General features: G+C 45.3%; 1 protein-coding gene across 1 annotated transcript in view; it reads right to left on the reverse strand.

Annotated features, from left to right (window-relative positions):
* The window catches only part of LOC124012674 (receptor-type tyrosine-protein phosphatase U-like), a 259,461-nt gene that overhangs the window by 140,195 nt on the left and 95,105 nt on the right, over positions 1-24,161 (reverse strand). The window contains 1 exon segment of the mRNA XM_046326539.1: positions 19,445-19,573. Coding sequence (XP_046182495.1) covers positions 19,445-19,573 — 129 coding nt within the window.

Genomic DNA, 24,161 nt, shown 5'->3' on the forward strand with positions numbered 1-24,161 from the left:
TAAAGGTGAAATAAATAAAATAAAAAATGATGTGTGAAATTCATTTTGGTTTAGGTGTAGTTTCGATGAGCCGGCGCAGGCTGACTTGCATCGTTTGTATAGAGTCAAGGATATGTTCGGCATTATTCTAAAGGCCTACTGCAACACCTAGCATGTTTTCGTTTTCACTTACAATACATTTGATTAGTAATACAGCTATACAGTAGTAAATAAAACAGTCCCTTAACAGCTTGTTTTCACAAAGTAAAACATAACAGAAAATGGTATCAACCTGCAAGGCACACGGCCAAATGATTTGCTATAAACATGAGCACCAAAGCTGATAAATAGGCATGAGACAATCTCATCAATACACTACTGTCTATCTAAATTAAATCAACCTCTTCACCAGATCTTATCATTCAGTTGGGCCTAATTTCAATTCAAGTGTGAAGTAATGTGCACAATTATCGCCCATTCATCCATTTGTCATTCATTCAGTGAGGAGAGAGAGACGCATTAGCACCTGGCTGGGTGACAACGTCCTACAGCACCTTGTCTTGGCGGGTTAAATTGGGAATAGGGTGAAAAAAACAGGTAAATAGGCTCTAAATACTGTTTTTGTGATTTCAAAATTCGGACAAATGAGCAGTGTAAAATACAAAGCATTTAGGAAAAGTCGGGAAAGAAGCAGGACATTGCTTTTTGGTGAGGAAATGTTTTTTATTTACAAAATCAAACGTCAATGGCTGTTGGTCTATGGCGGTTCGAGTGTAAACTTCAGGCAGGGACTGGGGCTTGGGTTGGACCACAGGGCCTGGACTAAGAGACCTATCAGGTATTGAGTTGAGAGACTAGGGTGTTCTTGTTATTTTACAGGTTAGGTTACTAAAGGTGGGGGCTGGGAGTAAGGAGGGATTGGAGTTGTTATGCAGGTGAGTGAGGACCCAAAAGCGACTTAACAGAAACTGAGTTTATTTAAGTCCAAACAGCAATAACATAATCCTCAATCCTTTACAGGAAATGTCCAAACGGGGATAACAGAAATCCTCTAGTTGTAGAGGGGAATGCAGGATAAGCGGCAACAGACTGCAGGTCCCTTCGGGTAGGCGCGGGCCGTAGCTGACAGAGACACCTGCTCACACGCAGCATCTGAAGATAAGGCAAAACACGACAGGACGGAACAAGAACACAGCAAACAGCAAACAAGAATCCGACAAGGACAGAAGCAGAAACCGAGAGAGAAATAGAGACCTAATCAGAGGGCAGAATAGGGGACAGGTGTGAAAGAGTAAACGAGGTCGTTAGGAGAATGAGGAACAGCTGGGAGCAGGAACGGAACGATAGAGAGAGAGAGGGATAGAGAGAGGGAAAGAAACCTAATAAGACCAGCAGGGGGAAATGAATAGAAGAGAAAGCACAGGGACAAGACATGACAATATATGACAATACATGACAGGAGTAGGGCCGACGAAAGGCAGCATATTCTCTCTATGTGGGCCGGACCTGTGACGAGAGCTGGAGGTAAGAGGCTGTGCTTGTCAGGCTGGGGTATAAGAACTGGAGTGATGAGGTAGTTAGACCAGGGACTAAAGAGGAGTGACTGGGGCCTTGGGCACATACATACAGAGTAGAGCCATGGACAGGAACAATAGGCTAGATAGGAATACTCTAGTCTCCTCAATTGACCACCGTTAGCTCCAGCCTTCAGCTGTACGTCAGACTCATTTGATCTGGCAGGACAGTATTGCTTATTGTGCATTATTGAAAGGATCATCAGTCTTATAGACGCTCATCCTCCTCCTTGTAAACCTCACAGGGCCCAGGGCATTCATTATTACATCCGTTACCAGGACATTATATGCAAATGATCTCCGCCTAGTACCATAGCCCCGGCACCTATATATCAATTACTGTGACAGAGGGGGGGGGGGGGGGGGGTAGTCTGCACTTGGCATGGAAGGAGGAAAGGAGGTGGTGGGAATGAAGGAAAGAGAAAAGTTAATCCTCCCCTCATTCTATGTCCTTAAAGCTCAGACCAGTGTATGCTGACTCTGTAGAACACTGATGCGACACAGAGATCCCATAGCGATTGACATTCTATCTACTGTTCCTTAATCCAGGATATAGTTAGGATATTGTCACCATAACCCTTGCGCTGGCTGTCCATATAGATAATAACACGGCCTTGACACTCAGCCAAAACTAATCAGAAACAACGAATACAGCCCCACAAGAAAAGAAAGTAAGTAGAGAGATGATCTGACAAATGTATAATAGTATGTGTGTGTCTGCGTGTGTGTGCGTGGGTTTGTTATTTTCTCCTTGTGGGACCTAATAAAAACAAAAGTCCCCATAAGGATACTAAAACAAGGAAAATTCTCCCTTGTGGGGACATTTCCCACATCCCTATGAGGAAAAAGGCTATTACTTGAGTTGGGGTTAGAATTAGGGTTAGGGTAAGGGGTTAGTGGCTTGGTTTAGGGTTAGAATTAGGGTTAGGGTGAGGGGTTAGTGGTTTGGTTTAGTGTTAGAATTAGGGTTAGGATAAGGGGTTAGTGGTTTGGTTTAGGGTTAGAATTAGGGTTAGGGTAAGGGGTTAGTGGTTTGGTTTAGGGTAAGGGTTAGAATTAGGTTTAGGGTAAGGGGTTAGTGGTTTGGTTTAGGGTTAGAATTAGGGTTAGGGTAAGGGGTTAGTGGTTTGGGTTAGGGTTAGAATTAGGTTTAGGGTAAGGGGTTAGTGATTTGGTTTAGGGTTAGAATTAGGTTTAGGGTAAGTGGTTTGGTTTAGGGTTAGAATTAGGGTAAGGGGTTAGTGGTTTGGTTTAGGGTTAGAATTAGGGTTAGGTTAAAGGGGTTAGTGGTTTGGTTTAGGGTTAGGGTAAAGGGATAGTGGTTATGTTTAGGGTTAGGGAAGGAGTTAAGTTCAGGGTTTGGGTTAAGGTTACGGGTTAAGGTTAGGGTTAAGGGTGAGGGAAAATAGGATTTTGAATGGATAATAGAATATTTGAAAATTGAATAATTTTAGGTCCCCACAAGGATAGAAAAACAAAAACTGTGTGTGTGTGTGTGTGTGTGTGTGTGTGTGTGTGTGTGTGTGTGTGTGTGTGTGTGTGTGTGTGTGTGTGTGTGTGTGTGTGTGTGTGTGTGTGTGTGTGTGTGTGTGTGTGTGTGTGTGCGCGCGCGCGCGCATGTCGGTGTCCAAAAGATCAGCTCCAAGTTCCTCTGACTCGAAGTAGTGTTGATAAAGTGGGAGTAGCTAATACTGCAGAGCAGCATGACCGTAGCGATAGGCAGGCTAGTCTACTGGGACCTATGTGTGCCCTTGAGTCCAAGGCAAGGCACTGTGTGGGTAACAGCAGGTATTAAAATCTCAACTAGATGTTCATAAAGGGCATGACACAAAGCTAAAATATATATATATGTAAATCTAAACGCCTTTTCTAGAGGGGGCTTAAACAGGCTGCCATAATGATTGACCCAGTCATTGTTCAGTTTTATGACTGGGTGTGTGTGCGTGCTTGCATGTACTCTGTCGTTGTTTAGCATAATTACTCAGGAGTTCCATCACATCAGCAGGAGGATGATGCTAAAGAAGCGAAGAGACAGTGTCACCATTTGGAGCACACACACGTTTACATTTGAGTCATTTAGCAGATGCTCTTATCCAGAGTGACTTATAGGAGCAATTATGTTTAAGTATCTTGCTCACTGGCACAGTGACATACTTTTCACCTAGTCAGCTCGCGGATTGCAAACCAGTGACCTTTTGGTTGGCCCAACACTCTTAACAGCTGCGCTACCTGCCACACACACACACGCATAAACATGCTTAATTTGCGGGGATGAGCAGATGCATGGAGTGCACTCACTCATACTCAAAATGTCCAGTACTCTAATTGCAGTTTCTATGACAACAGCTCTATCTTAAACATGCCTCCTCTCCCTACTCCATGTGGCTGTGTCAATCAAACATCTGTTTATGTCAGTAGAAAATGGAAATGGACCTTCCCTGTTATGTAGTCAGAATAAGGTCTACTATACTACTGAGGGCTTGTATTGTATTAGTCACATACAAGTGTTTAGTAGATGTTACTACAGGTGTAGCACAATGCTTGTGTTTCTAGCTCCAACAGTGTAGTAACATCTAACAAGTAATATCTAACAATTTCACAACAATACACACAAATCCAAAGTAAAGGGATGGAACATATAAATATTTGGGCGAACAATGTCAGAGCGGCATAGACTAAGATACAGTAGAATAGAATAGAGTACAGTAGAAACATATAAGATGAGTAATGCAAGATGAGTAATGACATGTAAACATTATTTTTAAAGTGACCAGTGATTTCAAGTTTATGTATATAGAGCAGCAGCCTCTAATGTGCTACTGATGGCTATTTAACAGTCTGATGGCCTTGAGATAGAAGCTGTTTTACAGTCTCTCGGTCCCAGCTTTGATGCATCTGTACTGGCCTCGCTTCTGGATGACAGCGGGGTGAACACGCAGTGGCTCGGGTGGTAATTGTCCTTGATAATCTTTTTGGTCTTCCTGTGACATCAGGTGCAGTAGGTGTCCTGGAGAGTAGGTAGTTTGCCCCCGGTGATGCGTTGGGCAGACCGCACCACCCTCTGGAGTGCCCTACGGTTGAGGGCGGTGCAGTTGCCATACCAGGCAGTGATACAGGCCGACTGGCTGCTCTCATTTGTGCATCTGTAAAAGTGTGTGAGGGTTTTAGGTGCCAAGCCAAATTTCTTCAGCCTCCTGAGGTTGAAGAGATGCTGTTGCGCCTTCTTCACCACAATGACTGTGTGGGTGGATCATTTCTATTTGTCAGTGATGTGTATGACAAGGAACTTAAAGCTTTCCCCCTTCTCCACTGCGTTCCCGTTGATGTGGATAGGGGGGTGCTCCCTCTGCTGTTTCCTGAAGTTCACAATCAGCTCCTTTGTTTTGTTGACGTGGGTGAGAGGTTATTTTCCTGGCACCCCACTCCCAGGTCCCCAACCTCCTCCCTGTAAGCTGTCTCGTCATTGTTGGTATTCCGGCCTACTACTGTTGTGTCGTCTGCAAACTTCATGATTGAGTTGGAGGCGTGCGTGAGCACACAGTCATGGGTGAACAGGGAGGAGGGGGCTGAGCAAGCACCCTTGTGGGGCCCCTGTGTGAGGATCAGCGAAGTCGAGGTGTTATTTCCTACCTTCACCTTCTGGGCGTGGCCGGTCAGGAAGTCCAGGACCCAGTTGCACAGGGCGGGGTTCAGACCTAGGGCTCGAGCTTAGTGATGAGCTTGGAGGGTACTAAGGAGTTGAATGCTAAACTTTAGTCAATGAACAGCATTTTTACATAGGTATTCCTCATCCAAATTTGATAGGGCAGTGTGCAGAGCGATGGCATTTGCATCGTCTGTGGATCTATTGAGGCAGTAAGCAAATTGAAGTAGGTCTAGGGTGTCGGGTAAGATAGAGGTGATATGATCTTTGACTAGTATCTCAAAGTACTTAATGATGACAGAAGTGAGTGCTACGGGGCAATAGTCATTTAGTTCATTTTCCTTCATTTTTGGGTACAGGAACATTATTGGACATCTTGAAGCATGTGGGGACAGCTGACTGGGATAGGGATAGATTGAATATGTCCATAAACTCTCCAGCTAGCTGGTCTGCGCATCCTATGAGGACACGGCCAAGAATGCCGTCTGGGCCAGCAGCCTTGCGAAGGTTAAGACGCTTAAATGTCTTACTCACGGTGGCCACGGAGAAGGAGAGCCCACAGTTCTTAGTAGTGGGCCGTGTCAGTGGCACTGTGTTATCCTCAAAACGGGCAAACGTGTTTAGCTTGTCCGGAAGCAAGACGTCGGTGTACATGACATGGCTGGTTTTCCCTTTGTAGTCTGCGAATGTCTGTAGACCCTGCCACATATATCTTGTGTCTTAGCCATTGAATTGCGACTCCACAGGTACTTCCTGTTTGAGTTTCTGCCTATAGGAAGGGAGGAGAAAAATGGAGTCGTGATCAGATTTGCCGAAGGGAGGGCAAGGGAGGGCCTTATTTAGGCATCCCGGAAGTTGGAGTAACAGTGGTTGAGTGTTTTAACAGCGTGAGTACTACAGTCAATGTGTTGATAGAACTTCGGGAAGCGCTTTCCTCAAATTTGCTTTGTTAAAATCCCTAGTTACAATAAACATGGCCTCACGATATGTGGTTTCCAGTTTGCATAAATTACAGTGAAGTTCTTCGAGGGCCGTCGTGGTTTTGGCTTGAGGGGGAATATACACGGCTGTGACTATAACCAAAGAGAATTCTCTTGGGAGGTAATATAGTCGGCATTTGACTGTGAGGTATTCTAGGTCGTGTGAACATAAGGACTGGAGTTCCTGTATGTTATCCCAATCACACCATGAGTAGTTAATCATGAAACATACACCCCGCTCTTCTTCCCGAGAGATATTTATTCCTGTCAGCGAGATGAACTGAGAACCCAACTGGCTGTACGGACTCAGACAGAATATCCTGATAGAGCCATGTTTCCGTGAAACAGAGTATGTCACAGTCCTGATGTCTCTCCTGAAGGAAATCCTCGCCCTGAGCTTGTGAACTTTATTATCCAGAGACTGAACATTAGCGAGTAATATACTCGGAAGCGGTGGGTGGTGTGCGTGCCTCCTGATTTAGACTAGAAGTCCACTCCAAATACCTCTCCTCTGCCGGCGGAGTTTTGGATCAGCCTCTGGAATCAGTTCAATTGCCATGTAGGGTACCAACAAAGGATCCGATTCAGGAAAGTCATATTCCTGGTCGTAATGCTGATAATGCTGGTGAGTTACCGCGGCTCTGCTATCCAAAAGTTCTTCCCGGCTGTATGTAATAACACACAAAAAATCTGGGCTAATAATGTAGTTTTCAGGCCGAGAGTACGCACCGAATGCGCACTGATTTTACATGTAGAATTGTGTGAATAAATGTCAGAAGTCAGACGTCTACACCAGGTGCTCCCTAAAATACAACACACTGAATGATCGGCAGATGAACGCTAAATCCACATTCAGTACGATGTGTGAGAGCCTTGAAAGAATGCTGTTACTTCCCCCTTAATGACAGTACCACACCATCTCACAATAGCTTCCCTTCATAAGACACTCATTAAAATAATTACAGTAAGGTTAATTATAGAGGACCTGGTCCCTCAATTATCTTAGTGTAACTAGTTACACAATGCTAGGATTTGATCACGACCAGGGGGAAAAGAGAGACTATGAAAGACTCTCTGTTGACTCCTTCGGTTGGTCCTCCTGCTAAGGCTGTAAATGCCGCAGCAGCGAAGAAGAAACAAGGTGGTTCATTTTCTTAGAGTCCGTTTTCAGTCATGTTTCAACTTGATCCAAAGCAGACTGAAGCAGTATATTACAACACATTCTTCCATCTGTCAACCTGCATATTGAATGATCTGGTTCCAAAGAATGGCGAGAGAGTGTTCTGTTCTTCAGACACAATACAGAATCAGAGTCCGTCTCCAGTGGTAATCACTGAGCTCAGCAGGACAATAAGCCAATCAGCTCCTGTTGTGTCCTCCACATAAGCCAATCATCCTATGCTGTGCCATCTGTAGTATTGCAGGAGGAGACAGGTAAATGATTGACCAGAACAGATCCTTTGTTCCCCTTTTGAAATGGGAGAAATGGCCTGGTTCGGTTCCATTTCTGAGTTGTGTTCATTGGGCATGAAACTGAATTTTTCGGAACTTGTCAAATAAGGAACAATTGAGAATTTTCATGGTTCAGGTCCAATTCCAGATTATCCTAGAGAGACCGGGAGAGGTGAAAGTTTGGGGGTACTGGCTTTGTTATTTTGATTTGATTTATTTCATTCATGCTCACAGTTGACAAGACCTAATTATGCAGAATGCCCAGCTACATTTAGACAATCCCTAAATAAAGATACTAAATTCAATAAGAAAAATCCTAAATAACCTTTAATTACCATTTATTTTGTAATCTTCTCTTTCCCCTGGTGAACACTGACCATTTCAGTTATTTGTTTCCAGTGTTTATCATTCAACGTGCTTTAGACGGTTTATAATTTAGTCTTCTTTTGAGTTCCACTTGACCACTTCTCTTCACTTTCTAACAGAAAGAGGTCTCAACTCCCCAGCCATGTGTATCTCTCACTCCGTCTCCAATCTCCAAAAGTGTCTAGGTCCCGAGTCTCTTTGACACGTCCCTTCTGTGTTGTCCTCTCCTCCCTCTCTTTTTATCTTTTTCATTACCAATTCTTCCCCTCTTCAGTTCATGCTCTGGTCCTAGTTTAATTAGGACTTACTGAAGCAGTCCAGATATACAGAGACCACAGACACAAGGTAAATGTCTTCGCCCACCCTCGACTCTCCCCAGAGACTGATAAGCACCAAGTAAAACTCTGTCTTATGTGAAAAATCCTCTCCTCCTCCAACCCTCTCAGAAGATTCTGATCAAACTGACCAGTAAAACTCTTCCACTTCCTCTGAAAACAAAAAGGGAAGTATTCTACTCAAACAGGTTGGATGTAATTGATTACACATTATTATAATTGTTTACCACATAATATTTTGACAGCAGTTTTGGGCACTACATGCTATACAAGGGGAAAACATGGAAATAACAAGTAATAGCCTAATTTTTAAAAATCCTCTACAACCAGTGTGGGCACTAAACAAAAATAAATTGTCAAGCAGAAAAAAAACATTAAATGTTCCTTAACATCCTAATACTGCTCATTAAATCCTGTTATTAGAGGAACTTAAGACCCTATTAGGATTGGTACATTTACTCATTAAACGTCCCACAACAACACAAAGCAAGGCTGGAGATGCCTTTAGAGTACTCGGCAATGAAAAAAACATCTGAACCTGCTTGTCTGAGGTTGCATCCCAAATGGCAACTGATTCCCTTTGATGTGCACTACTCATCGGGCTCTGATCAAAAGGAGTGCACTACATAGGGAATAGGGTGACATTTAGGACAAACATTTACTACACCTATACTTCAAAGATGACCTAGCCGTGGAACACGGGGATACAAATGAGGCAAGGAGTTCTGTTATGTTCAAACAGGGAGTAATAGCACTCTGGTAATGTGCCATTTAAATGCAGAGAGCCATTCTGCTACCTCTAGGTAGTTTTTGTACTCTGAAGTCAGTGATCATCAAAGCCGGTGAAGTGCATGGAACGTCCTGTCTTCAGTCTGCTGCTACGGAGGGGCAGGGAAGAGAAGGGGAGGATGGGGGACAGATGGGGGAGAAAGCCCGGGTAATGTCGCCCCGCGCTGCTGAGAGATCAGTGTCGCGTTTCGTTTGAACACTGAGAGGAATGTTCTAGACAAAGATCCTCGCTAGCCCCTCACCACCACTTTGTTGAGTAGTGAGTGGAGTGCGTAGTGAGTGGAGTGCATGTTGAACAAGGGCTGCAGTGACTTCTGCAGCACGACACACACACACACACACACACACACACACACACACACACACACACACACACACACACACACACACACACACACACACACACACACACACACACACACACACACACACACACACACACACACACACACACACACACACACAGCTTAAGGTGTCTGTGTAACAGTACTTTTCTTGCATTGTGTAAAATCAATCATCAACACAAACTCCCACTTGTAGCACCAGTCATGGAGATTTATTCTGATAAAAACAACACAAAATTGCACGTCATGCAATGCACTGCTCATCATCCAACCCTGCACTCACACCCACTGCTTTGGTGCTTGTTCGTTGTGTAATGTACAGTAGTTACCAAAATATTACAGCAATTACAATATAATATTTTCACAATGTACCTGATAAAAACAGCACAAAATTGCACGTCATGCAATGCACACCTCACCATTCAACTCTGCAGTCACGCAATGTACAAAATATACGAACCCCCCCGCCCCACCAAGACACAGTAAGTTACTAGCTAACATTAGCTGGAATTCTCTACAACAAAATGCACAACAAATATGCACAAAAAAACACTGCATCTATGTGTGATGTTCTAATAACATTTACAAACAAATTGATATCAATTGTACATTCAAATCATCACTTGGGAGTATAAAAATCACTTTTGATGAACAGTGCCTTGCGAAAGTATTCCCCCCTTGGCATTTTTCCTATTTTGTTTTCTTAAAACCTGGAATTAAAATGGATCATTGTATAAATTTGACTTACACAACATGCTTAGCACTTTAAAGATGCAAAACATGTGTTCTTGTGAAACAAACAAGAAATAAGACAAAAAAAACGGAATACTTGAGCGTGCATAACTATTCACCCCCCTTTGTCGAGCCACTTTTTGCAGCAATTACAGCTGCAATTCTCTTGGGGTATGTCTCTATAAGCTTGACACATCTAGCCCCTGGGATTTTTGCCCATACTTCAAGGCAAAACTGCTCCAGCTCCTTCCGCTGGTGTAAGTCATACCACTGTTTCTCAATTGGATTGAGGTCTGGGCTTTGACTAGGCCATTCCAAGATATTTAAATGTTTTCACTTAAACCACTCAAGTGTTGTTTTAGCAGGTGAACCTCCATCCCAGTCTCAAATCTCTGGAAGACTGAAACAGGTTTCCCTTAAGAATTTCTCTGTATTTAGCACCATCCATCATTCCTTCAATTCTGACCAGTTTCCCAGTCCCTGCTGATGAAAATCCCCTTGTGCTGGGGACAATAAAAGGCCACTATGTACAGTTTTGTCACACAACATCAAAGCCACAGATGTCTCAAGTTTTGAGGGAGCGTGCAATTGGCATGCTGACTTTAGGAATGTCCACCAGAGCTGTTGCCAGATAATTTAATGTTCTCTACAATAAACCGCCTCCAATGTTGTTTTAGAGAATTTGGTAGTACGTCCAACCAGCCTTACAACTGCAGACCAGGTGTAACTGGGCCTGCGAGGTGTAACCTGTGGGATCGTCTGAGACCAGCCACCCGGACAGATGATGAAACTGAGGAGTATTTCTGTCTGCAATAAAGCCCTTTGTGGAGAAAAAAAAGAAGTCTGATTGGCTGGGCCTATGCCCTCGCAGGCCCACCCATGGCTGCGCCCCTGCCCAGTAATGTGAAATCCATAGATTAGGGCCTAATTAACTTATTTCAATTGAATGATTTCCTTATATGAACAGTAACTCAGTAAAATCAAATTGTTGCATGTTGCATTTATATTTTTTTATTATATTTTTTTATACAGTATTTTGTATATTTTAATCCAAATAAATTGATGCAGAAATCCTCAGTTTTAATGGGTATGACGCCTCTGAAGAGGGGTATGGAGGAGACAGTAATGTCCCCTATACTCCGCAACTATAGTCTTGCTTCTTGAATCCCTCCCTATCTTCTCTCTCTCGCCCTTTTCTCTCTCCCACCCCTTTTCTCGTTCCTGCCCTTCTCTCTCTCCCGCCCTTCTCTCGCTTTATCTTCCCCTTGCTCTCTCTCTCTATCTCCCTCTCATTTGCTCTCTCCCTCTCATTCTCTCTCTCCCTCCCTCTCATCCTCTCCCTCCCTCTCATTCTCTCTCTCCCTCCCTCTCATTCTCTCTCTCCCTCTCATCCTCTCCGTCCCTCTCATCCTCTCTCTCCCTCTCATCCTCTCTCTCCCTCTCATTCTCTCTCTCTCTCCCTCCCTCTCATTCTCTCTCTCCCTCCCTCTCATCCTCTTTCTCCCTCCCTCTCATTCTCTCTCTCCCTCTCATCCTCTCCGTCCCTCTCATCCTCTCTCTCCCTCTCATCCTCTCTCTCCCTCTCATTCTCTCTCTCCCTCCCTCTCATTCTCTCTCTCCCTCCCTCTCATCCTCTCTCTCCCTCCCTCTCATTCTCTCTCTCCCTCCCTCTCATCCTCTCCCTCCCTCTCATCCTCTCTCCCTCTCATCCTCTCCCTCCCTCTCATCCTCTCCCTCCCTCCCTCTCATCCTCTCTCTCCCTCCCTCTCATTCTCTCTCTCCCTCCCTCTCATCCTCTCTCTCCCTCCCTCTCATTCTCTCTCTCCCTCTCATCCTCTCTGTCCCTCTCATCCTCTCTCTCCCTCTCATCCTCTCTCTCCCTCTCATTTTCTCTCTCCCTCCCTCTCATTCTCTCTCTCCCTCCCTCTCATCCTCTCTCTCCCTCTCATTCTCTCTCCCTCCCTCTCATCCTCTCCCTCCCTCTCATCCTCTCCCTCCCTCTCACCCTCTCTCTCCCTCTCATTCTCTCTCTCCCTCCCTCTCATTCTCTCTCTCCCTCCCTCTCATTCTCTCCCTCCCTCTCATTCTCTCTCTCCCTCCCTCTCATCCTCTCCCTTCCTCTCACCCTCTCTCTCCCTCCCTCTCATTCTCTCTCTCCCTCCCTCTCATCCTCTCTCCCCCTCCCTCTCATCCTCTCTCTCCCTCCCTCTCATTCTCTCTCTCCCTCCCTCTTATCCTCTCTCACCCTCCCTCTCATCCTCTCTCTCCCTCTCATTCTCTCTCCCTCCCTCTCATCCTCTCCCTCCCTCTCATCCTCTCCCTCCCTCTCACCCTCTCTCTCCCTTTCATTCTCTCTCTCCCTCCCTCTCATTCTCTCTCTCCCTCCCTCTCATTCTCTCTCTCCCTCCCTCTCATCCTCTCCCTCCCTCTCATCCTCTCCCTCCCTCTCACCCTCTCTCTCCCTTTCATTCTCTCTCTCCCTCCCTCTCATTCTCTCTCTCCCTCCCTCTCATTCTCTCTCTCCCTCCCTCTCATCCTCTCCCTCCCTCTCACCCTCTCTCTCCCTCTCATTCTCTCCCTCCCTCTCATCCTCTCTCTCCCTCCCTCACATCCTCTCTCTCCCTCCCTCACATCCTCTCTCTCCCTCCCTCTCATTCTCTCTCTCCCTCCCTCTCATCCTTTCATCTCCCTCCCTCTCATTCTCTCTCTCCCTCCCTCTCATCCTCTCTCTCTCTCTCTCTCCATCGCTGCAGTGTTTCCACGTCATTGGTGTGCTGGTGGTCTCTGGGTCTGTGATCTATATTATGAATCTGCAGCAGTGTCCAGTAGATAAACCAAGCTGTTGTCTCAATAAGAGTCTCTTTAGCGTCTCTGGAGGAATTCATTCTCTCTCTCCCTCCCTCTCATCCTCTCCCTCCCTCTCATTCTCTCTCTCCCTCCCTCTCATTCTCTCTCTCCCTCTCATCCTCTCCGTCCCTCTCATCCTCTCTCTCCCTCTCATCCTCTCTCTCCCTCTCATTCTCTCTCTCTCTCCCTCCCTCTCATTCTCTCTCTCCCTCCCTCTCATCCTCTTTCTCCCTCCCTCTCATTCTCTCTCTCCCTCTCATCCTCTCCGTCCCTCTCATCCCTCTCTCTCCCTCTCATCCTCTCTCTCCCTCTCATTCTCTCTCTCCCTCCCTCTCATTCTCTCTCTCCCTCCCTCTCATCCTCTCTCTCCCTCCCTCTCATTCTCTCTCTCCCTCCCTCTCATCCTCTCCCTCCCTCTCATCCTCTCTCCCTCTCATCCTCTCCCTCCCTCTCATCCTCTCCCTCCCTCCCTCTCATCCTCTCTCTCCCTCCCTCTCATTCTCTCTCTCCCTCCCTCTCATCCTCTCTCTCCCTCCCTCTCATTCTCTCTCTCCCTCTCATCCTCTCTGTCCCTCTCATCCTCTCTCTCCCTCTCATCCTCTCTCTCCCTCTCATTTTCTCTCTCCCTCCCTCTCATTCTCTCTCTCCCTCCCTCTCATCCTCTCTCTCCCTCTCATTCTCTCTCCCTCCCTCTCATCCTCTCCCTCCCTCTCATCATCCCTCCCTCCTCTCACCCTCTCTCTCCCTCTCATTCTCTCTCTCCCTCCCTCTCATTCTCTCTCTCCCTCCCTCTCATTCTCTCCCTCCCTCTCATTCTCTCTCTCCCTCCCTCTCATCCTCTCCCTTCCTCTCACCCTCTCTCTCCCTCCCTCTCATTCTCTCTCTCCCTCCCTCTCATCCTCTCTCCCCCTCCCTCTCATCCTCTCTCTCCCTCCCTCTCATTCTCTCTCTCCCTCCCTCTTATCCTCTCTCACCCTCCCTCTCATCCTCTCTCTCCCTCTCATTCTCTCTCCCTCCCTCTCATCCTCTCCCTCCCTCTCATCCTCTCCCTCCCTCTCACCCTCTCTCTCCCTTTCATTCTCTCTCTCCCTCCCTCTCATTCTCTCTCTCCCTCCCTCTCATTCTCTCTCTCCCTCCCTCTCATCCTCTCCCTCCCTCTCATCCTCTCCCTCCCTCTCACCCTCTCTCTCCCTTTCATTCTCTCTCTCCCTCCCTCTCATTCTCTCTCTCCCTCCCTCTCATTCTCTCTCTCCCTCCCTCTCATCCTCTCCCTCCCTCTCACCCTCTCTCTCCCTCTCATTCTCTCCCTCCCTCTCATCCTCTCTCTCCCTCCCTCACATCCTCTCTCTCCCTCCCTCACATCCTCTCTCTCCCTCCCTCTCATTCTCTCTCTCCCTCCCTCTCATCCTTTCATCTCCCTCCCTCTCATTCTCTCTCTCCCTCCCTCTCATCCTCTCTCTCTCTCTCTCTCCATCGCTGCAGTGTTTCCACGTCATTGGTGTGCTGGTGGTCTCTGGGTCTGTGATCTATATTATGAATCTGCAGCAGTGTCCAGTAGATAAACCAAGCTGTTGTCTCAATAAGAGTCTCTTTAGCGTCTCTGGAGGAATTCAAACCCTTGGACAGTTCTTGGGTTAGAGATGTGCTGAAGCAATCACAGTACCACAAAAACCAAATCTCCAATGGTTAAGGCTATAGATGCAGTGTTGATATGTTGTTATATTTGAAGAGAAATACTCTAAGATCTTTTCATGAAAGACACCGACCACGAATGGGGTTGAATTTTCTCACGGAGAAAAAGTTTTTAAAAATATCACTTGATAATGTGTATTATTTTAACGCCAGTAAATGGCCACAATGAATGACATACATTTTTAAATTCCGAAAATGGATACCAACTGTTACACATAAAATGTATAAATCAATACACTCTCACAAAGCAGCTTGAATAATTATCTATCAAGTGATCTTAGCCTGTGCGCTGTGGGTTGTTAGCTACTGCCTCAATTAGCCCCCACAATAGGTACTTAGCATGCAGAACCCTCAACAGAGTAGTTGATTTCATATAGTCTTTATTTCTCATCCCAGAGAGAGAAAGTGTCTGTGATGATGAACAAAGACATAACTGAAGCAGCCCACTTCAACGTTTTAAAGACACACAAGCACACACTCCACTTCAATCCCACATTTAACCCATCGGAAGATACAAAGGAACATTAAAATGTTTGTGTTTTTACTACTACTGGCCCCTGAGGAAGACCAGGAAGTGTAATCAGCACTGTGACCCAATCAGCGGTGACCCATGTCCAATCAGCCAATCCTACGGAGGGATTTTGTTAACGAAACCCGTTCTGCCTCCGGGGCAGAGAAAGGTGTGTGTATGTGCCCAAAACAGTGGAAACAATAACACAGCAGTTTAATAACACAGCAGATGCGTTATGCAGAATCTGGATGCTTTGCAGGGCCCATTTCCTACGCTACACACACACACACAACTCTCCCATTATAACATGTGGAGCAAGCACATGGAACGTTTCTCTGAGGCGTGGAGAAGCTCATACACACCATTTCCCACTACGGTGGCAGGAAGCTTTAAATAAACATGCATATTGTATGTTTGCAGCAAATATGTACACGTAATAAGGTAAGGGCCCCAGAGCGTGTGTGTGTGTGTGTTTGGTTTTACAATCCTTTGGGGACAAGAAGTCCACGGACAAGTGGGGATGTTTCACCAGTCTGCACAACGAAAAAGGCTATTTTAGGCTTAGGATTTGTTTGGTTTATGGTAACAATTAGGGTTTGTGTTAGAATTAGGGTTGGGATTAGGTTTCAGAAGTTAGGTTTAGATTTAAGGTTTGGAGTTAAGGTTAGGGTTACGGTTAAGGTTTAGGGAAAATAGGATTTTGAATGGGAATCAGTTCTTTGATCCCCACAAGATAGTTAAACAAACGTGTGTGTGTGTGTGTGTGTGTGTGTGTGTGTGTGTGTGTGTGTGTGTGTGTGTGTGTGTGTGTGTGTGTGTGTGTGTGTGTGTGTGTGTGTGTGTGTGTGTGTGTGTGTGTGTGTGTGTGTGTGTGTGTGTGTGTGTGTGTGTGTGTGTGTGTGTGGAACGAGGCTTGGCCCCCCTGGTGAAGTATGACTAACTCACAGCGATAGATCACATGCGGAGAGACCACCTGGTGGTGTGGGGATGATGGAAACAGACTCTGAGCTAATGGAAATGTTGGGCCTGTTTTCCTGTTTTCCTGATTCAAACACAGCAGGCTGCTGAGGGGAGAACAGCTCATAATAATTGCTGGAATGGAGTGACCGGAATGGTATCAAACACATGGAAAACATGTTGTTTATGTATTTGATCCCATGGAAATTATGTGTTTGATCCGTCTGATACCATTCCATTTATTCCGTTCCAGCCATTACTATGAGCCCGTCCTCTCCAATTAAGGTGGCACCAACCCCCTGTTGTTTCAAAACCTAGCTAGCATACTAACGTACGCTCAAATTAACAGTACAACATCTATCATACTAACTTAGGCACTAATCAACAGTACAACAGATAGCATACTAACAGCTACATGTAATACCAAATAGTAAACCAGATAGCATACTTACCTACAGTAGGCATAACTTAACAGTTCTATTTCCCTCCTGTTTCAAAACCTAGCTAGCATACTGAATTAGGCTCAATCAAAGCCTTAAACTATCCAAGCCTAAAACAAGATTAGCCTATACTCAAAATGTTAACAAATGTGTGTAATCACCTTTGAGTGTGGACTGAATGATTATGCATACTGGATGGACTGGATTACGGAGGGCCTGTTGGAGGGCTTGTTGTCCGGACCTCTGGAAGTCTCTATGGGGGTGCCACAGGGTTCAATTCTTGGTCCGACTCTTTTCTCTATAAATATCAATGATGTCGCTCTTGCTGCAGGTGATTCTCTGATCCACCTCTACGCAGACGACGCCATTCTGTATACATCTGGCCCTTCTTTCGACACTGTGCTAACAAACCTCCAAACGAGCTTCAATGCCATAAAACAATCCTTCTGTGGCCTCCAACTGCTTTAAATGCTAGTAAAACTAAGTGCATGCTCTTCAACCGATTGCTGCCCGCACCCTCCCGCCCGACTAGCATCACTTCTCTGGATGGTTCTGACTTAGAATATGTTGACAACTACAAATACCTAGGTGTGTGCTTAGACTGTAAACTCTCCTTCCAGACTCACATTAAGCATCTCCAATACAAAATCAAATCTAGAATCGGCTTACTATTTCGCAACAAATCTTCCTTCACTCATGCTGCCTAACATACCATCATGCTGCACAACCAAATCCCCATATACTACCCACCACTGCGACCTGTATGCTCTCGTTGGCTGGCCCTCACTACATATTCGTCACCAAACCCACTGGCTCCAGGTCATCTATAAGTCTCTGCTAGGTAAAGCCCCGCTTAATCTCAGCTCACTGGTACCATAGCAACACCCACCCGTAGCACGTGCTCCAGAAGGTATATTTCACTGGTCATCCCCAACACCCCCTTTGGCCGCCTTTCCTTCCAGTTCTCTGCTGCCAATGATTGGAACGAACTGCAAAAATCTGCAAAAATCACTGAAGTTGAAGTCTTATATCTCCTTCTCTAACTTTAAGCATCAGCTGTCAGAGGAGCTTACCGATCATTGTACCTGTACACAGCCAATCTCTAAATAGCACACCCAATTATCTCACCCCCATATTGTTACTTATCCTCTTGCTCTTTTGCACCCCAGTATCTCTACTTGCACATCATCATCTTCACGTCTATCACTCCAGTGTTAATGCTAAATTGTAATTATTTTGCCTCTATTGCTTATTTATTGCCTTACCTCCCTACTCTTCTACATTTGCACACACTGTACATATATTTTTCTATTGTGTTATTGTACGTTTGTTTATGTGTAACTCTGTGTTGTTGTTTTTGTCGCACTGCTTTGCTTTATCTTGGCCAGGTCGCAGTTGTAAATGAGAACTTGTTCTCAACCGGCCTACCTGGTTAAATAAAAATAGAATGATATTATGCTCCAAAATGTATATCCACAAGTGTAAGTGTTGCTGTTGGTTCATTGATTGTGCAGGGCGGCTTACAGTTAGCTTACACTGACAGTGAATTTATATATGATTTTGAATAGCCTAGTAATTGGGCATTTTAGGTATTTTCATAATTAATAGGCTGACACCTTACCTTTCCTTTATTCAGTTCTTGAGCGCGCAGACAGACTAACAACAGTTTAGTGAAATATGTTTTGTTGTGAATACATGTTACTATAGATTTCCCTCACAGATTTCACTTGGTTTCCCAAATGAAGCTCTGGGTAGGTGGAGGAACAAGGTTGGCGAGCCCATGCCGTACAGTTTTTGCGGAATTCCACTTTTCGAGCAGTTCCTCAAGCAGCACTTGGTGCATGAAGTGAAATAAGTGTTCTTATATTTATTTCAGTAGCTGCTCATATTAAGCACAGCTCTGCTGTACAACCGAAGTATCCTTTCTAGCATTATTGAAAAAAGGACCGCCAGGAAAGGGAGCAGCTTCCATTCGCTATTCGAGTATACGATGACATGTCCTTTTTCCCCTACCTCTGTTCCTGCCCATTTCATAATGGGCCATTCTAAAACGAATTTGATATATTAGTAAAGACAAGATTAAATTGAGAATAGTCTGATGGGTGAAAATATGATCACTTGATGAGAGAACAGCTGTGTAGCCTGAGGCAAGGAACAGAGCACCATCTTAGCCAATAGTTGCACCATGCAGCCCATATTTTCGTTTTGAAGTTTTGTATCGTTCACAACTAAAGCTGCCAAATAACTCTAAATCTAGCTTATAGGGCCTGTTTCAAATGATCACTTTTACGCTCAACATTGCCACTTTACATGCGCACTTAATCATTCGTTATTTTAGACCTGACTTTTAATGGTGAGAAGGTGCTGTTCCTTTTGCTGTCATGACTAAAATAAATAATGGATTTATTGTGATGGTGTATATCACATTGACTTATTAGACTTTTAAAGGAACACATCAGCAGTTTGTATGTGGCTTGTAAACGTGGCCTGGAGATGCTAAAGTTGTTCATGTTAATTAATGGTCAAATACCATGAGACCGGCAGTCTTTTGCATGACAATAACCAGCTGACAAAATGTCATGGCCGCCACAGCCCTAGGCCCAAACAACATAGTCCAACTGTCCCAATAATCCACAACAAAGAGTATGGCTGTGGCACTGTGAAGTGTGCATTTGGACAAGGGGATAGAGTTTCTGGGATCCTTTGCTAAAACATACATGAGAAATTAAATTAAATGAATCAGAAACATAGGAAGATAAAGACCTAAGGTTATAAACCACATTGGAACAGCGTTGAGATTTACCTCGCAGCAGGTCTGGGGAGGTGTGTGGCCAGTTGTATGTCCTCATCAGCTGCCAGTCAAAGTCGTCCTCCTGTCCCTGCTTGTACTCACACAGCCCAGGGTCGGAGTCCTCGTCAAAGGTACAGCCAGCTGTAGGGGAAAGAAAGAGAGGGGAAGTGGTGATTAGAAGGCATCAATAGGGAAGAAATCATTTACCATTGCGTTCAACCAACTTAAAACTCAAACAGTCTTTGTGGGTCAAAGTCTATTGCCCTGCTATTCAAGCTAGAAGAATATACACTATATATACAAAAGTATGTGGACACCCCTACAAATTTGTGCATTCGACTATTTCAGCCCCACCCGTTGCTGATAGGTGTATAAAATCGAGCACACAGCCATTCAATCTCCATAGACAAACATTGGCATTACTGAAGAGCTGTCCCGGTCAACTGTAAGTGCTGTTATAGTGAAGTGGAAACAACGGCTCAGCCGCAAAGTGGTAGGCCATAAAAGATCCCAGAACGGGACCGCCGAGTGCTGAAATGCGTAGGGCATACAAATCCTTGGTTGCAACACTGACTCCCAAGTTCCAAACTGCCTCTGGAAGCAACGTTAGAACAAGAACTGTTAGTCGGGAGCTTCATTAAATAGATTACCATGGCAGAGCAGCTGCAAACAAGCCTAAGATCACCATGCGCAATGCCAAGCGTCGGCTGGAGTGGACTCTGGAGCAGTGGAAATGCGTTCTCTGGAGTAATGAATCACGCTTCACCATCAGGCAGTCTGAAGGACTAATCTGGCTACCTGCCCCAATGCCTAGTGCCAACTGTACATTTTGGTGGAGAAGGAATAATGGTCTGGGGCTGGTTTTCATGGTTTGGGCTAGGCTCTAGTTCCAGTGAAGGGAATTCTTAACGCCACAGCATACAATGAGGTTCTAGATGACTCTGTGCTTCCAACTTTGTAGCAACAGTTTGGGGATGACAAGGCCCCTGTGCACAAAGTGAGGTCCAAACAGAAATGGTCTGTTGAGATCGGTGTGGAAGAACTTGGCTGGCCTGCACAGAGCCCTGACCTCAACCCCATCGAACATCTTTGGGAGGAATTGGAACGCCGACTGCGAGCCAGGCCTAATCACCCAACATCAGTAATGTTCTTGTGGCTGAATGGAAGCAAGTCCCCACAGCAATATTCCAACATCTAGCAGAAAGCCTTCCCAGAAGAGTGAAGGCTGTTATAGCAGCAAAGGGGGGACCAACTCCATATGAATGCCCATGATAATGGAATGAGATGTTCGTCAAGCAGGTGTCCACATACATTTGGTCATGTAGTGTACAGACAGTAAATAACTGAAAAAATGAATATATCTGAGTTTGTTTTTGTTCGGGTACCACTTTTTTGAGGGGATCAATGAAATGACAAAGAAAATCCATACCTCGTAGCTTTACTGTTTTCTTTGGGAAGTGTAAGAGAAAATTGTTCTCAAAGACACAATGAATAATGAGCTCTATTAGAGGGACAACAGCAGCACTGCCACTATGGGCACTCACATGACATCATCACAGGCAGACTATTAAATGCCTACATCAAAAAACTGTAGATTTTCCACCAGCTAAAAGCCATATTTTCTGTTCAAATAACATGTAATAGTGGTAGTCTAGGTGGTATTGAAGCATGGCGACAGGGCCTGGCTGAGTGTAGGAGCCCCATGACCAGGTCTGGCTGAGTGTTCCTCTTTTGTCCTCCTGTTCATTTTCCCCTGGGGAATCAATGGTCTACATCCCAAATGTCACCCTATATAGTGCACTACTTTTGACCAGGGCTCATATGGTATAGGGTGCCATTTGGGAAAGAGCCATGGTCATTTGGCCCCATTAGCCCTGTGGTGTGAAAATAGCAGACCGGCTACAGGTCACTGAAATAGGGCTGAGATGACAGGCGGTGGCGGTGGTGCCAGAAGAGGGAGGTCGTGGCACCATCACAGCTGATGGGGATGGCGGGGAGGGTGCGTGTGTGCATGGGGGGAGGGGGGCTCTCAGCCAGACAGTGAGTGAAGGTGACCTTTAGCACCCTGTCAAGCTCATCATCCCAATTCATAGTACCCTCTCTCAGCTCTAATCATATCAACCACAGGCTTTAAAGCCAGCAGCTACATAATAACCGAGAACACAATGGTCCTACATGAAACACAATCGCTAAATGCTGCATATCTACTATGCCCAAATAATGGACAATACATAACATGACATATTGTGCACAGCAGTGGTGGTCAGTGCCATTCAAGATGAGGAAACTTTTTGGGCTTCTATTACAGCATATTGGATGACTGTCATTCATATTCCATTTACCCAGTTCAATGTAACAGCGGTTTAGGCTACTACATGATACTCTAATTATCCAAGCGAAATATCTACAAACAACCTACATCATTGTCACAATATTAGCTAAAGTTATGTCATTAACCACTCCCTCTTCCAATTAGGGGTAGTTGGAAAAGCTGTTCAAAAGAGGACATTGTATTCCTTTTTTTGTTTTTTTTTGTACTCCCTGACGAAGGCCATGCAGCTGAAACGTGTCGGTTTAAAAAAAAACGTTGTTTCTATTGAACATGCCATACTAATAAAGGTATTTTAATTAATTATATGAAGAGTTGGTCCTCCTTTCTTTTTGATGACCCCTTTTACCAAAGAGCACCGTCTATCTACCATAATGTACTATTGTGTATCTTAGTAGCGCTTCCCTTCCTCCTCTTTCTACGAGGTTCCAGTGTTATGTTGGAAGTCATAGCCAGCTAGCTATCATAGGATCATTTTGTTTGAGCTGGGTGTTTCAGTAGGCTAAACTATCTAGCTGCATTTTCTAGCTAAGTAACGTTAAGTGAAACTGAAGGTGTAAAAAAGTGAGAGAAAAAATGACACTCTCTCTCTATTTCTCTCTTGCTTCTCCTTCATTTTCGAAGATATTAATTTATTAAAAACTGTTAAACTATTGTTTTTCTCTCTCTTTGAGTCAACTACTCACAACATTTTATACACTGCAGTGCAAGCTAGCTGTAGCTTATGCTTTCAGTACTAAATTAATTATCTGATCCTTTGATTGGGAGGACATGTAAGTTCATGTTGCAAGAGCTCTGATGGGCTGGAGGACCTCCTCTGGTAGTTGTCAAAATTACTGTGTACGTCTATGGAAGGGGGTGGGAACGATGAGCCTCCTAGAATTTGTATTGAAGTCAATGTACCCAGAGGAGGAAGGAAGCTAGCTGTCCCCCGGCTACACCATCGTGCTGCCATCGTGCTAACTGATCATATTAGGCCTTGGCAGGAGCAGAACACTGAACAGGACTCGTGTTAAAGAGCCACTCTGAATCTATGCCAGGCCCTGCTTAAAAAGCATCCCGCCTAGCTGGCCGAAACACACGTACACACACACCAGTCGCCCTTGTTCTCCTTTGTGTTCTGTTTGGGAAAACCGTCTGTTTTGTTTTTTAATTTGGACTAACTTTTATCCTGTTTGAAACAGTAGGCTGTCAGAAAGCATTCCCTTTGCAATAAACAACCAAGACCGTTTCTCTTTCTCCTCTGGTCTTTAAGGGAGACGCGTCTGCCCCAAATTAGCTTTTCATGCAACGTAAAGCCTAGCCCATGCAATTAGAACAGTCATTTGTGCATTTGTATGTATCTAAGGTGTGTGTGTCTGAGCAGAGTAATCTAATTAGATATTCACGTGAGCAAAATTATGACAAACTTCTGTAATTTTTGCTAAAATTAACAGTGGAAAGGATTGTGAAAATAAATTATGAATGTGTGTTTACTAATAACAGAAAACAGACCAGATGTAACGGATGTCGTCTGGAGATAGAGAGGAGGACCAAAGCGCAGCGTGGTAAGTGTTCATCATGTAATATTTAATGAAACGAACTGAACACTGAAATACAAAACAATAAAGTGAACGAACGAAAACCGAAACAGTATCGTGTGTACCAAACACACGGAAAACAGGCTACCTAAATATGGTTCTCAATCAGGGACAACGATAGACAGCTGCCTCTGATTGAGAACCATATCAGGCCAAACACAGCAATAGAAAATATACATAGACTAACATAGACTACCCACCCCAACTCACGCCCTGACCATACTAAATAAAGACAAAACAAAGGAAATAAAGGTCAGAACGTGAGAGTACCCCTCCCAAAGGTGTGGACTCCGGCTGCAAAACCTGAACCTATAGGGGAAGGTCTGAGTGGGCGTCTGTCCGCGGTGGCGGCTCTGGCGTGGGACGTGGACCCCACTTCACCACAGTTTTTGTCCGCCTCCTCAACCACCCCCATGGCCTCTTATGAGCGGTGACCCTCGCCGCCGACCTCCGACTGGGGACCCTAGCCATGGGTCCCGAATGGACGGGAGACTCCAGCAGCGCCGGACAGGCGGGAGACTCCGGCAGCGCCGGACAGACGGGAGCCTCCGGCAGCGCCAGAGTGAAGGACGGCTCTGGCAGCTCCTGGCTGGCTGACGGCTCTGGAAGCTCCTGGCTGGCTGACAGCTCTGGCAGCTCCTGGCTGATTGACGGCTCTGGCAGCTCCTGGCTGATGGACGGCTCTGGCAGCTCCTGGCTGACTGACGTCTCCAGCAGCTCCTGGCTGGCTGACGGCTCTGGAGCTATTGAGCACCGAGCCTGCCCAACCTTACCTGGTTGAATGCTCCCTGTAGCCAGGCCAGTGCGGCGAGGTGGAATA

This window comes from Oncorhynchus gorbuscha, linkage group LG24, assembly GCF_021184085.1.
Source record: "Oncorhynchus gorbuscha isolate QuinsamMale2020 ecotype Even-year linkage group LG24, OgorEven_v1.0, whole genome shotgun sequence".
Classification (NCBI taxonomy): Eukaryota; Metazoa; Chordata; class Actinopteri; order Salmoniformes; family Salmonidae; genus Oncorhynchus; species Oncorhynchus gorbuscha.